We start from the raw sequence: 12,371 nt of genomic DNA on the forward strand, positions 1-12,371 counted from the left end.
TCCATTAGTTCTCAGAAAACAAATTCAAGAACAAAGAACAGTAAAGCTCAAGTGGAATCCGTCACTGCTTTGACACGGAGCATTCATCATGAAAATCATCAACAATTTCAACCAAAAGCAAACTAGCATGAGAACAAAACTAATTACTTACTAGCTGCTTTCTCCTAGCAACACAGCAACATGGCTGCGTCCTCCAAACAGCAAGGTACAAAGTACTACAAGCTAGTGACATATCCTCTGAAAACATAATACTCCAAAATGAAAAAACTACTATGACTCTATTTGTACTTGAGTATCTTACAAAACAGAAACAAATAGCAGGTTTAGCTTGTCATGCTGACCCAGGAAGTGAAAGACAGGAAGCAGGAAGTGAAAAGCTGGGAAGGAAATATAGTGATCACACACGTGGTGAGGAGGAAAAATACAGAGGTTTACTTGGAGGAAAGAGAAACCAGAAGAATGAAAAGTTAAAAAGGATTTATATGAAGCGTGTTTTATGCCATTTGTCTTTCCTTGGACAAGCTGCTGGATCTGTTTTCTGCCTGGACTGGAATCAACAAAATAAGCTAAGTGATAACACGCAAACACACACAGCCACATCTTTGAGCTGCTTTGCCTTTTTTTTGGGGGGAGCGGCCATTTTGAGTCTAACCATAGCATCCCTCTGTACAAACAACCCATTGACCTCAACTTTACGACTCTCAACCAATCCACCCATCGACTTTGCTCCACTATTACTTAAACTGTAATCTGCTTGTACAACGAGCGATGTTGAGTGATGCTTGCAGTGTTGTGTTGATATAAAGTTGGAGTGCGCCGTTTGAAGGAAGTTGTTTGGCCTTTTTTTTATATAATGTGGTGAGTCTTCTGTAACTTCAAGAGAAGCTACTAGCATAGGCTACTGCTACACGATTACATTTTTCGATTACATTTTGGTATTATTCAGACATACTTGAGGCTATTATCATTTGACAGGTTAGCTTTTACTATTTTTCTCAGGATATCGTTCCCTTTCCCACGGCTCGCCAATTGACATTAGAGCAGTGCTGCCAAATTGACAATTCCGTTTTCTGTTGCAAAGTGCCTTTCATCGGCAGTTTGAGAGGTTTATGACTATCAAACTGCTCCAACGCGGAGTACAATTTATGCTATCTGAGGCAAATTTCTCAAAACAGGCTCTATTCACGACACACCGTTTTCACAGTCCAATGATCAGTCTTATGTGATAAATTAGTGACTTAACAGGATTTAGCCTTGACTGTAGCCCGATATTCAACAACACAGGATGCTGTCAACAATTTTTTTTTTGCAACTCAACATTTTTACTACAACTTCTCCGCAGACTTGACTGCAGCGCTTTTTAAACCTCAAACCAATCGCAGCGTTGCGCGCTGCAGCTGGAGGAAGCGTCGCATTTATGTTGGTTGCGTCCCAGCTGTTGGTGACAGGCAAGTTTTTCTCCTGAAGTCTGCACAATCGCCAGTGAATCACACACTTGCTTTGCAAGGTCACAAAAGAGGCAAAATTGACGGCTTAATATTTAGAGAAGAAATGTTACGGTTTTAAGAAACACATTTCCTGCAGCATAAATCAATTGTCATTTTTTTTTAAACATTATTTCAAATGGGGTGAGAGAATATTTGAAAGCTATGATTGCATTTGCAAGCCAGTTTTGTATTGAGTGGAATAGCGCCACCTGTTAGGGATGTAGTGCAACTTTCCAATCTGTGGTCTTGTTATTCCCGCAAACCAGTGGAAACTGACTCAACAGCGCCTCTGCTGGTTTAAGTGAAGTATTGACATCCTCTTAAGCTGTCACTTAAGCTATTGAATCTCAATTCTTCACTTCCTAGTCCAAGTACTATTATTTTTGCCCATTTTGGGTCGCCAGTCTCACGTATTTGTAGCACCTGTCACTTTGATTGTGTCTGGCTTTAAAAGCCTGGTGAGTGACATGGGCGTCAACAAATTCAATTTTGGGAGATGCTCAGCTCTGATCTAAGGGCTCTGATCATACCCGATTGGTACCTTTTAACAATAGTTCGAAGAAGTAAGATGAGATAAGATTACCTTAAATAGTCCCACAAAGGGTACATTTGCAAATACAAGCACCAAGAACTAAAGGCTTCTGTAAATTTTGGCTACACTAGCGCATCACTCTAATCTTAATCAACACAGAAGCATCCGAAGGACAGAAAGCAGGCCTTTCTAATGTTTTTCCTCAAATCAACATGTACTGATGGAAATGATGGAAATTTGGGAGTCATGTCGAGCACGAGCAGGAGCACCACTGAAACGAAAAGCAGCACATTCACAACAAAGACAAAGTGATTTGAAACAGAACCACTGGCCTAAATGCACGACCCGGCCGCAACATAACGGCCACAAAGTGAGATGGCAGATATTGTAAAACAAAAACAATGCACCCAAGCGTGTGTTTTTTTTTTTTCATGAACGTCTGCTTCACATCTTTTTTTCTGCACTCGTGAAGAAGCATAGCAACCAACTGAAACCAATTCAAAACAGATGTGTCCGATGAGTTGGCTTCGAACGCCACCAATAGCTGTCCTCTCATCTGCAATATCATTTTTCAAATGTAGATTTTTAGCAGGGCTTTTGCGTGTCGCTACAACCCGAGCGACCCGTTGCGGCAAGGCGAAACGGAGCGCTTGAGGACTCGGATGGGCCGGAATCGGTAGCATGTGAAGTTCTGTTGAGCGGAGCCAACCCAAACGATTATACAATAGAGCGTCAAAGAGTGTGTTGTGCGTTGCTGGTTTGAGTTTTGGACCGCGGGATTTGTGCAGCTTGGGTTTGACCTCTGAAGAGCCACATTTCATAGACCGCAGAGGGACTGGTACCGCCACACGTTTCATACGCCTCAAAGCGAGACAATAGGATGTCTCCAGACGTGATGGAAAGTCTGAGGTTTCAATAGCATAACCACAGGATCGCAACTCAAAGCTAATGCAGTCTCATTATTATTGTCAGTCATGCACATTGTCCAACACAAACTTTAGATACACCTGCTTTGTGAGACAAATAAAGACGTGTAGCCAAAAATTACACGACCTGAATCGTCACTATAAGTCGGGTGTTTGTCCATCCGTACGTTAGCAGAACACATGTCATGGTATCGCGCCGTTAAAATCGCCACGATATCGTCGTCATCATGTCACGATATTAAAAGCAGCACGTCTGTTTAAAAAGACAAGGTTGTATTCCATTTGTGCCGTTCTAGTACCCTCTGGTGGTTAGTTAATTAGTGCAGTTTAATTTTAATTAGGAATGTTTTGACCACTGTGGCGGTTATCACTCCCATAAATGAGTCATAATGGCAAATATTTTTCAACATCTCCATGAGAAAACATTACTTTTTGCCCGCTTCAGCCAAACACAGCATTGTGAATTACACAGACCATGATACTTTTGCGCGGCTGAGCCATTAGGAGCACATGACAATGACATGTGACATGACATGGTCAAGTCTATTTATTTGTCACTGCTGTTATTATGTACAAGAACACAACATTGTGCAAATTTCCCCCCGGTATGAGGTTGTTGTTTTTTCAGCCAACCTCTCCACAATATGGTCATATTTTATCGTATTGTGACATATCGTTACATCCCTAGAAACTAGCCATGCAAGTTAGCCTCTTTATCTTCCTCAATAGCAAATGTATGATATTTACTTTGCAGATTGTGATACTGACTTCCATAGTTCCATCATGATTCGTATGGCGAAGGAGGAATGCCTTTTGATCATATGGAACACCATATTTGGCTATTTTCAGTTCATGGAGAACACAACAAGACGGTAGGACTCTACCCTTTCATTCTTGATAGTGGGAGCGCGTGCGTCGTGACTAAAATGGTGATGTGAAAAAATGATGGCATGAAAGTGAGAAAACCGTGGCGTATTTGTGTAAACATTTTGAATTAGGCAACTTCTTGATCGATACACTTGAAGTTATGCTACTTCCTGGTTCCTGAAAAAGGACACAAGACATTTTGAACAGACCAAATGGACCCTATCATTCACTTTCAGGTGGATGGGGAACACCTCCATTGAGACAAATGTCAAAAAGAGAAAACAGAACAAAAGTAGAAAAAAAGCTTGCCGTATTTGTCTGTCCACTATTACTTGCTCCTCATTGTAAAATGATACGATAGGACAGTTTGTATAGTCAGATGGGAACGTACCCTTTTGGGTCATTTGTGAATACTCCTGAAAACCAACGAGCCAACCAAAGAGCTACAAGGTTCCAACTGAGAACTAATCAAATGCAGCACATGAACGCTACCTAGTTAGCTAGCTAGCTAGCTAGAGAGGGAATAGAGAAGGCACTAAAATTGCAAATAATGCAATATCATCGATTAAAGCTCAAAGCAGTTCCCACAAGAAGCCACATGAAAATAAAAACAGCGCAGCCTGCAAAAGAAGCCAGACTGACCTACACGCAGCTCCTGACCGAAGACCGTCCTCTCCCCCAGCGCCGAACAGTTCCAGCGTCCGTAGCGGAACTGATATTGACACTCATTGATGCCCATCTGGGCGCCCTCGCCCACAACAATGATGGCGTCCGGGCGGCTCTGGCAGATGGCCCGCTGACGAGGTGCCAGCCCGGGAATCTTGTTGCAGATGATGTTGGCGCCCAGAGCCACCACTGAGGACAGGGCCCTGCCAAGAGGGAGAGAGAGACAAAACCGTCAGACAAGAATATTCGACGTGGATGCATTGCACACTCTGACTGAAACGAATTGAGTTTCCTTCCAAAAGAAGGCTCACTTTCACTTATGTGAGGTTCTCCACAGTATGATTCATTTCAACCACTGATTGATGCACCTTCCATAGTAAAGTGAAAGCCTTTTAAGGCTTTAATCCAGGCCTGCTACACGCTTTTTTTTTTTTTATTGGCCCGCCGTGTATCCTAATAATAAATTTAAGACATAGCCCGTAAAGGTTATGAGAAAAAGTTCAAATATTAAAAGGTGTTAGTTTTTAATTTACAGGGGAAGTCAAGTCAAAAAAGTTATGTTCTATGCGCACCCTCTAGTCTAAACACAGAATTCTGATTAATATTGCTTTTGTAGAAGAGGAATTAGGCAGCAAAATTCACCCGTTATTATCCATCTCAGGGGGCGGCCATTTTGCCACTTGCTGTCGACTGAAAATGATATCACGGTGCCTTTAGAGCTCAGGTAACCGACCAATCACGGCTCGCCTGCTTTCTGGGTTCTGTCATGTGACGTTTGCAACTAATTAAAAATAAAGTTGAAATAAGTTAGTAAAAAAAAAATCCAATTTGGAATTGTCATAAAATGACTTCAATGTTCATTGCCAGTTATTCATACCAAGAGTCCCCCGGGCTAAAATAAATGCAATTTAAAACAATCCACAAAGTAAAAGAAAAGAAAAAGAAGTCCAAGCTATGTTGGCTCACACAAGCACATGGAATGCACAGTAGATGTAATAAAATCAGCGAGTTGGTTCTTGCACAATAGAAATAGAGTTGGAATAATCCATAGAGACAAGGGGAAAAAAAAGTCTATAGCAGGGTGGGCTATGCACACTTACACACAAAGTACAGTATATGTCATATCATTCATGTTATTGCTCGCTTCTCTTGACAGTTATTCCCCATAACTGCCTCTTCGCAAAACAGACAAACAAAATGAGTAGAAATAATCCACAGAAATAAAAATAAATAAAAAAGTATTTGGCATGTTGGGTCTTACACGAATGTGGGGAAAGTAGTGTCATGTCATTAATGTGATTACGCACAAAGACTACAAATAATCCACAGAGTAAAAACTATCCAAAATAGGATGTCATTTATGATACTATGTACACATTAAACGGTATGCTTTCAAGTTAATGATCACCACCATGTAGCACAAAAGAAGCAGAACAAGTAGAAATAATCTATAGAATATAAAAAAATCGATTTTACGCTGGGCCATGCAATGTGCATTTCCTATGATTATGCAATCTCACCAGTCATTCATGAAAACCGCCACCTTGCATAATAGAAACGGAACGACTAAAAATAATCAATAGTGTGAAAAAAACGAAATAACCCAAAGTACGCTGGGTCATGCACTGGCACACAGATGATATACATTTCTTGTGATGATGCCATCTCACGAGTTGTTCATGGAAACTGCCACTTTCCACAATAGACAGACAGACTAGAAATAATCCAAGATTAAAACAAACAAACAAAAACACCTTCATATTCATGCAAAGTATGCATGTTATGGTATAGAAATAATTCACAGATTCAAATTAAAACAACACATGCCCACTTGCAATGTGAAACAAATGGAAATAATCCACATAAGTGTGTCCCTCTGCCTTTTGTATTAGTAGTGTCGGGCTGTAATGTGGCAAAGTGGAATGAGAACATACTGTATATACAGTAATCTAGCAAGTGATGTCGACACATATGCTCTTATTTAAAATCCGCTCAATCGATGGCTCGTCAATGTCCATGGAAACCTCGCAAGTGTCGAAAACACAAATGAAAACCTCCGAGAGGAACTCCATAAATTACAAAAACCCCAAATGCTGCTTCCCGCTGACGACGATTCGTACTGCCAGCCGGCATCTCCGTGCGCGTGATGTTGATGATGATGATGATGCAGACTCGAGCTTATAGCCAATTATCATTAAAAAAAATAAAATGATTCCTTATGATTTGCAGGCCTTTTACATTAACGACAAGCACATGGGGCGCATTATCAACACTTAATCTAAAGGTGACTAAATGGCGTTTATGAGATGACACCCGTCTTTCGCAGACTAACATCAGTGCGACAATATCCAAGCGTACGCTTGCAGCCAAACAGATTAGCACTAAACATAACTTCGCCCACCCTGTGACTGTTAAAAGTCGTCACCAAACACACAGATGCAAATATTCGATGTGGGATTAAGTATGACGTCGCTGAGCTGGTTGAAACGCCGAGGCCATGTAGGAGGGGGGGATCATGACACCAAATTTATTCCAGTGGGGATTTGAAAAATAATAATTCTCTTGGTCGGAGATTAAGAGCAAAACATTTGATGGATGGCTCAAACTCGCTTTCTGACAACGGCTTTTTCCACCCAGACAGGGAAAGCAAATGAAACCCAAGTGCAGCTGCTACCAAAAGTGATGTTGCCTTGCTGTACTCGGGGTGAGCTCAAACCCCCAAAACGAAATATCCGAAAATTATACCAAGCTTTGAATTTGCGCGACAGAAAGAACCACCAATGAGCCGCTCTTAAATATAAAATAAAACAATTTTAAAAAATGGTCATCTTGTTTGTAATGAGCTCATAAAAGACTCTATATTGTTTTCCCTCCATGCTTTATTTTTTTTGAGTTGTAATTTTTACACTATGTGCTTTTATTTTGGCGCACTTCCGGCAGTCCGGGAAGTGCTATCCACTCGAGGTGTCTTTACACCGAACTGAAAGACGCTAACAGAAAAATAAGGGGAAAAAAGGTCCGTGATTTAACGTGTTCCTGAATGAAACGCCAATTTACGTTGTTGCTGTCTAAGCACCTAGCTTATTTGTGCTGTTTTATTTGTTTTATTGTGATTTTTCATGACGTGAATTACTTGTAAAATGAGTTTTTGTACCATTTTCCATTGAAGTTGATGATCGCTTCTCATCAGTGGTTGTTTAATGCTACTAGCTTTCCGTGTTAGCTAGTTTTTTCACGTGTACTACTAAAAGTTGTGTTAACGTTGTATTTGGCAACTTTTAAAGACTGTCATTTATGTTTATTATTTGTTTGTTTACAATATAGCTCTTTCGGTGTGTCAACAAATGGGACAAGGAAGGAATAAAAACTTAAGGAACACCGGTACGCTTCACCATTGTCTGGCAGGGTTTGCTACATTGTTAGCTTGTATGTTTCATTCACCTCGTTGCCCCCTTGCTGCTCCGCTGACCCCGGCGTCACCCCTTTGCAGTATATGCGGTCGCCCATGGCAACCGCGACATCCCATCCATACAAACCAGACTCATTGTGCTGGCTCTCACTTTCTTACATGCTAAACGTCCCCTTTGCTTGAATGCCGTCTTTGGCTATGACGAAGAATAGAACTCAGCCGTAGCGGCATTTCGTGCAATCGTCGACGAGCGCTCTGACAAAAATGAGGGAGTTGATGCCAATGAATGGCCTTGTAATGCAAAGTTTCATGGAAGACGGGAATGATTAGGGACAGGAATTTGACAAAATGGCTCTATGTGTCCTCCTTTTTGCCAAAGTCATCTGGACGGAACCCGTGAAAATGCTCCAAGTCGACACTTTAAACACACAGATGGTAAATGTTCTTTCACTTGTTTAGCATTTTTTCCACCTATAAACTCATTCACTCCCAGACATTTTCACTGAAGCAACCCCCTTCGCTCCCAGCTGTTTAACTGGATTTTGACTGATTTTGCAAGGCCCACAGAATATTGTCTTCTATTGCTATAAAAACATGGAACCAAAAGAAAGATTAGAGTCTCTTCTTTCATCAAGGAAAAATGTATATTTGTATTTGTTTTCAGTTTTGCAGCACTTAGCATTAGAATAGAGCTAAGTTTCATCAATATTAACATTCCTGGTGAAAACACTGACAAAAAGAGCTTGTTGTAACATGGCCCTGGCTGATCTCTTATACTCTGTTGCCACCTGCTGGCCATTTTTGTAAAAACTACAATTGCTTTAAACCACCTCTTCATGTCAGAAGCTGCACCAAAGCCTTTTGTATGCTCATGCATTAAAAAAAAAACAAAAAAAAAAAACATGTAAAATACGTTTTTTTGGGAGTGAAGGACAAAGTATTAAAAAAACACGTTGACATGTTTATTCGGTTTGAATGAGTTTAAAGACCCCAGATGACAACACTTTTAGCGAAACTAGCTCTGGGCGAGAAAGTGGAGCTCCCGTCACGAAAATGTGGCGGACAGGCGGGTGACGCCAAGCAACACAGCAGCTTGAGAAAAAAAGAATGCAAGCAAAGGTGTTACAAAGTATAACAACAGTTGTCTTGTCATACAGTCGATTTTTAAAACTTCAAGTGGTCTTAAGTAGCAGCCTTGTATTTCTTTTTACTCACTTGACTATGTAGTTAACCCAGAAATGTAACATGGCAGACACATATTTGTACTTGTCTATGATCCGCACCTGTGGATTTACGAAAATGGCAAAAATATGCATTTTCGGCATTCGGACGAAATAAAATTCAAGTCGAAAAAATATGGCCGAAAGAGGATGTTGTGGTGACGCAAGCAAAAAAAAAAAAAAAAAACTGCTGCAAGGAAGCGTCTGTTTGAATTAAACACCAAACGCGGGGGTGAGTGTCCGTCTCAATGGCCATCAGTATACATGGATTTTCACTAATTGTGGGCTAGGCTATAGTCCCTATTAAATGCTAACATTTGTAGGGGGAAAAAACTTTGGATAGACGTGTATTTAAAAAATATATATATATTCTTTTTTTTTATGTAGCTGAGGATTGGTACCGGTGTGGGAGTCATTTTCACCAGGAATGGGAAAGGGACATTTTTTTATTTTATTTTTTACAATGGTCCAGAAACGGGATGGGACATGTAGGACAGGTTTTTTTTCTTTCTGTGGGACGCCCTCTTGTCCCTATTCCCCACAAATAGCAGGGCTCCCCTGTACTCCTTTTTTTACAGTGTCCCCTAGTGTTCAGCCTGAGACATCACATAACTGAAGTGCCTTATGCTACAGGCTATATTGAAGTGAAATGTGTGGCAAGACTGTTATAAAAAAAAAACATTTGAATCGCTAAACTTGAACTAAACTAATAAAGTCACATTCAAATTGTGCAATTCAGATTTTGTTTTTTGGTGCAATGTTACAAGTTTAGTGAAATTTTGTCAAATTCAAATATAAATGATTCCCATTCACTTTCTGGTGGCACATATTATAGCCCATAAACATGCAGTAATGACAAATTGCTACTCTAGTATTAACATAATTTAACCAACTGCAAGATAATATTGTTATCAAATGTTGGTACTCGGTGTTAGCGAGTACTCAAATACTTGTAGTTGTACTCAGTCTGAAAAAAGTGCATCCCCTAACAGCGAACCTAAAAGAGGATAAAAATTTGCTGGATAGTCCAAATATTAGAGAAACTCATTATGGTGCAGTGCAGTTGTCCACGTCAGCAAAGCGCAGCCACAGTCATACCTGCGCCTTACTATCTTTGGAAGGCAGAATTTTTGATGGAGAGCGGCTGGGAACTCCGCTTCCGTTCCCGAGTGACTCAGAGTGGAAACCCACATTCCGCTGAACATCTTTGCCAACGTGACCTGACAAGTACAACCAAAAAAAAAAAAAAAAAAAAAAAAAGTGGGGAGCATCCGTATAAGCGAGCGCGAGGCTCTTACATCACTGTGTCGTGTGGCCTTGAGACAAAGTGGGCGGCCGACGTCACGGCAGACGTTATTGCATATCGTCATCACATGGGACGCTGTGTGAGTCGCACAACATCAGCTCCCAGGCATGAATCTTACAGAGGAGTGCACTCACAAAAAAAAATAAAAAATCATGGCTGGGACACATTTTAACTTAGATGGACGACTGCCACCCACCCACCCGCACCCCACCCTAAGAGCAGGAAATGTTGTGCTTTAGGGCTGAATGGGATGCGCTCTCTCCACTCATCATGGGGAGATGGACGCATGGACAGATGCATGCAATTCCCCAATTATCCAAAAATAAGAAAACTGTACGATACGAGTAACTCGACTGAGATACAAGCTGTCATCCAGACATTTATCATTCGACTTTTTCGCCTTCAATATTGCAGCATATTTCTGAGTCACTTACAGTCGTTGCGAAACTATTCATGGTTTATCTCTGCATGACTGTATTATGCTGCCACCCTGTGGCCAAGGCGGGCGCAACGGAAGGAGCAGCACAATGAATTGAAATGCAGCATTAAATCATGACACACTAAACGAATTCTTGACAGACTATTTAATGATACGTTATTCTTTCCGTTCGTTTCGATTGGGAAAGATGATTTGAGATTTGAGTTGCAAGTATGGTCACAGAATGAATTCAACTCTTATTTCAAGGCACCACTGTGTAATACGGTTATTCTGTTTAAAATTAAATCCAGGGTTGCTTTTGTCACCGGTGTTCGAACTGGAAACTTGCATCTGTCCATTTTCTATAGCGCGTGTCCTCATAGGGCTTCTGCGGAACCAAAGTTGGGTAAAACTGACCCAAGTGTGTCAGCGGGTTCCGTTTCTTGCTCAAGGACGCTTTGACATGGTCACATGGGTTGAAGATAAAAAAAAAACTACAACCTTTAGGTTGGGAGATAGCCATCCTACCACCTGAGCTATGCTGCAACTCCTTTTTGAGTGATTCCTTCAACCCAAAATGTTGGGTCAAATGAATAACCCACAAAACAAGCCAAACAGTTGGCTTGTACAAAACAATCCACAAATTTGGGTTGGTTTGTGTGTTATTTATTTAACCCAACTTTTTGGGGGTTCATTATTTATTTAACCCAAAAAGTTGGGTTACTTGGGTGGTAACGTTGGGTTATGGGTTCAATAAATAACCCCCAAAAATTGGTGCAATTTTTTTATTTATTTTTTATTTTTACGTTTTACTCAATTTGGGTCATATTTGACCTAACTATTTTGAGAGTTGTACTGAATGTCTAAACTGTAAAAATAAATAAAAAAATTAAAAAACAGCTTGCATGTTTTGAGGCTCAAAAAGTAATTTTCCTTTTTTTTTTACATTTATGGCAGTGTTAGCACCTTAAAACAAGCAAGCTGTTCGCAGCAAAAATAATTTGCTGAGTTGTTTTTACTTCCATGTTTGAATTGAGGGACAATACAAGGAACAATTAGTCGTGAAACTTTTCTTTCTTTGGTGTGAAATGCGGGAAGCCAATTTTTACAACAGCAAAACTTCAAACTACTTTTTGGAATTGCCCAACTTAAAATTGTATTCCGCTACCTTTTTTTTTTACCTCAATCAACTCACTTTATTTCGAGTGTGTAGCCAACAACAACAAGAGGCTGCCAGAATTCAGACAGAAAACGTGTTGGTCTCCTCTAACGTTATATTCATGCAACCTGATGATAATTTGATCTCATCACAACCGTCATCATGTCATCAGCCCGTACTTATCGCTCGCGCATATTGGAAGTCCGCCAACCGGTTGTCCGTTTTGCTCACATGATGTTCTGCTTAAGGCTCATTAGGTTGAGCTGGTACACCCTGGACTGATGGCCAATGCCAGTCACAGGTCACATACAACCAGTTAAGTTCATGCTCGCACCTAAGGACAATTCCGTTTTCCATGAACATGACGTGCATGTTTTCGGA

At 40.6% G+C, this 12,371-nt stretch overlaps 1 protein-coding gene and 1 long non-coding RNA gene across 3 annotated transcripts in view; one reads left to right on the forward strand and one right to left on the reverse strand.

Annotated features, from left to right (window-relative positions):
* wnt7bb (wingless-type MMTV integration site family, member 7Bb) overlaps positions 1 to 12,371 on the reverse strand; it is a 41,940-nt gene that overhangs the window by 24,073 nt on the left and 5,496 nt on the right. For both annotated transcript variants that reach the window (XM_086073195.1, XM_086073194.1), the window contains exon 2: positions 4,455 to 4,681. In XM_086073195.1, the coding sequence (XP_085929321.1) occupies positions 4,455 to 4,681 (227 nt within the window). The remainder of the gene's footprint in view (positions 1 to 4,454; positions 4,682 to 12,371) is intronic.
* Positions 392 to 6,687, forward strand: LOC147175070 (uncharacterized). The gene is made up of 3 exons (XR_015094570.1): positions 392 to 1,448; positions 3,700 to 3,817; positions 4,495 to 6,687. It is a non-coding gene; the product is annotated as an uncharacterized LOC147175070 (long non-coding RNA).

Source organism: Leptonotus elevatus, chromosome 4, assembly GCF_054856555.1.
Source record: "Leptonotus elevatus isolate MCC_2025b chromosome 4, RoL_Lele_1.0, whole genome shotgun sequence".
In the NCBI taxonomy this organism is placed as follows: Eukaryota; Metazoa; Chordata; class Actinopteri; order Syngnathiformes; family Syngnathidae; genus Leptonotus; species Leptonotus elevatus.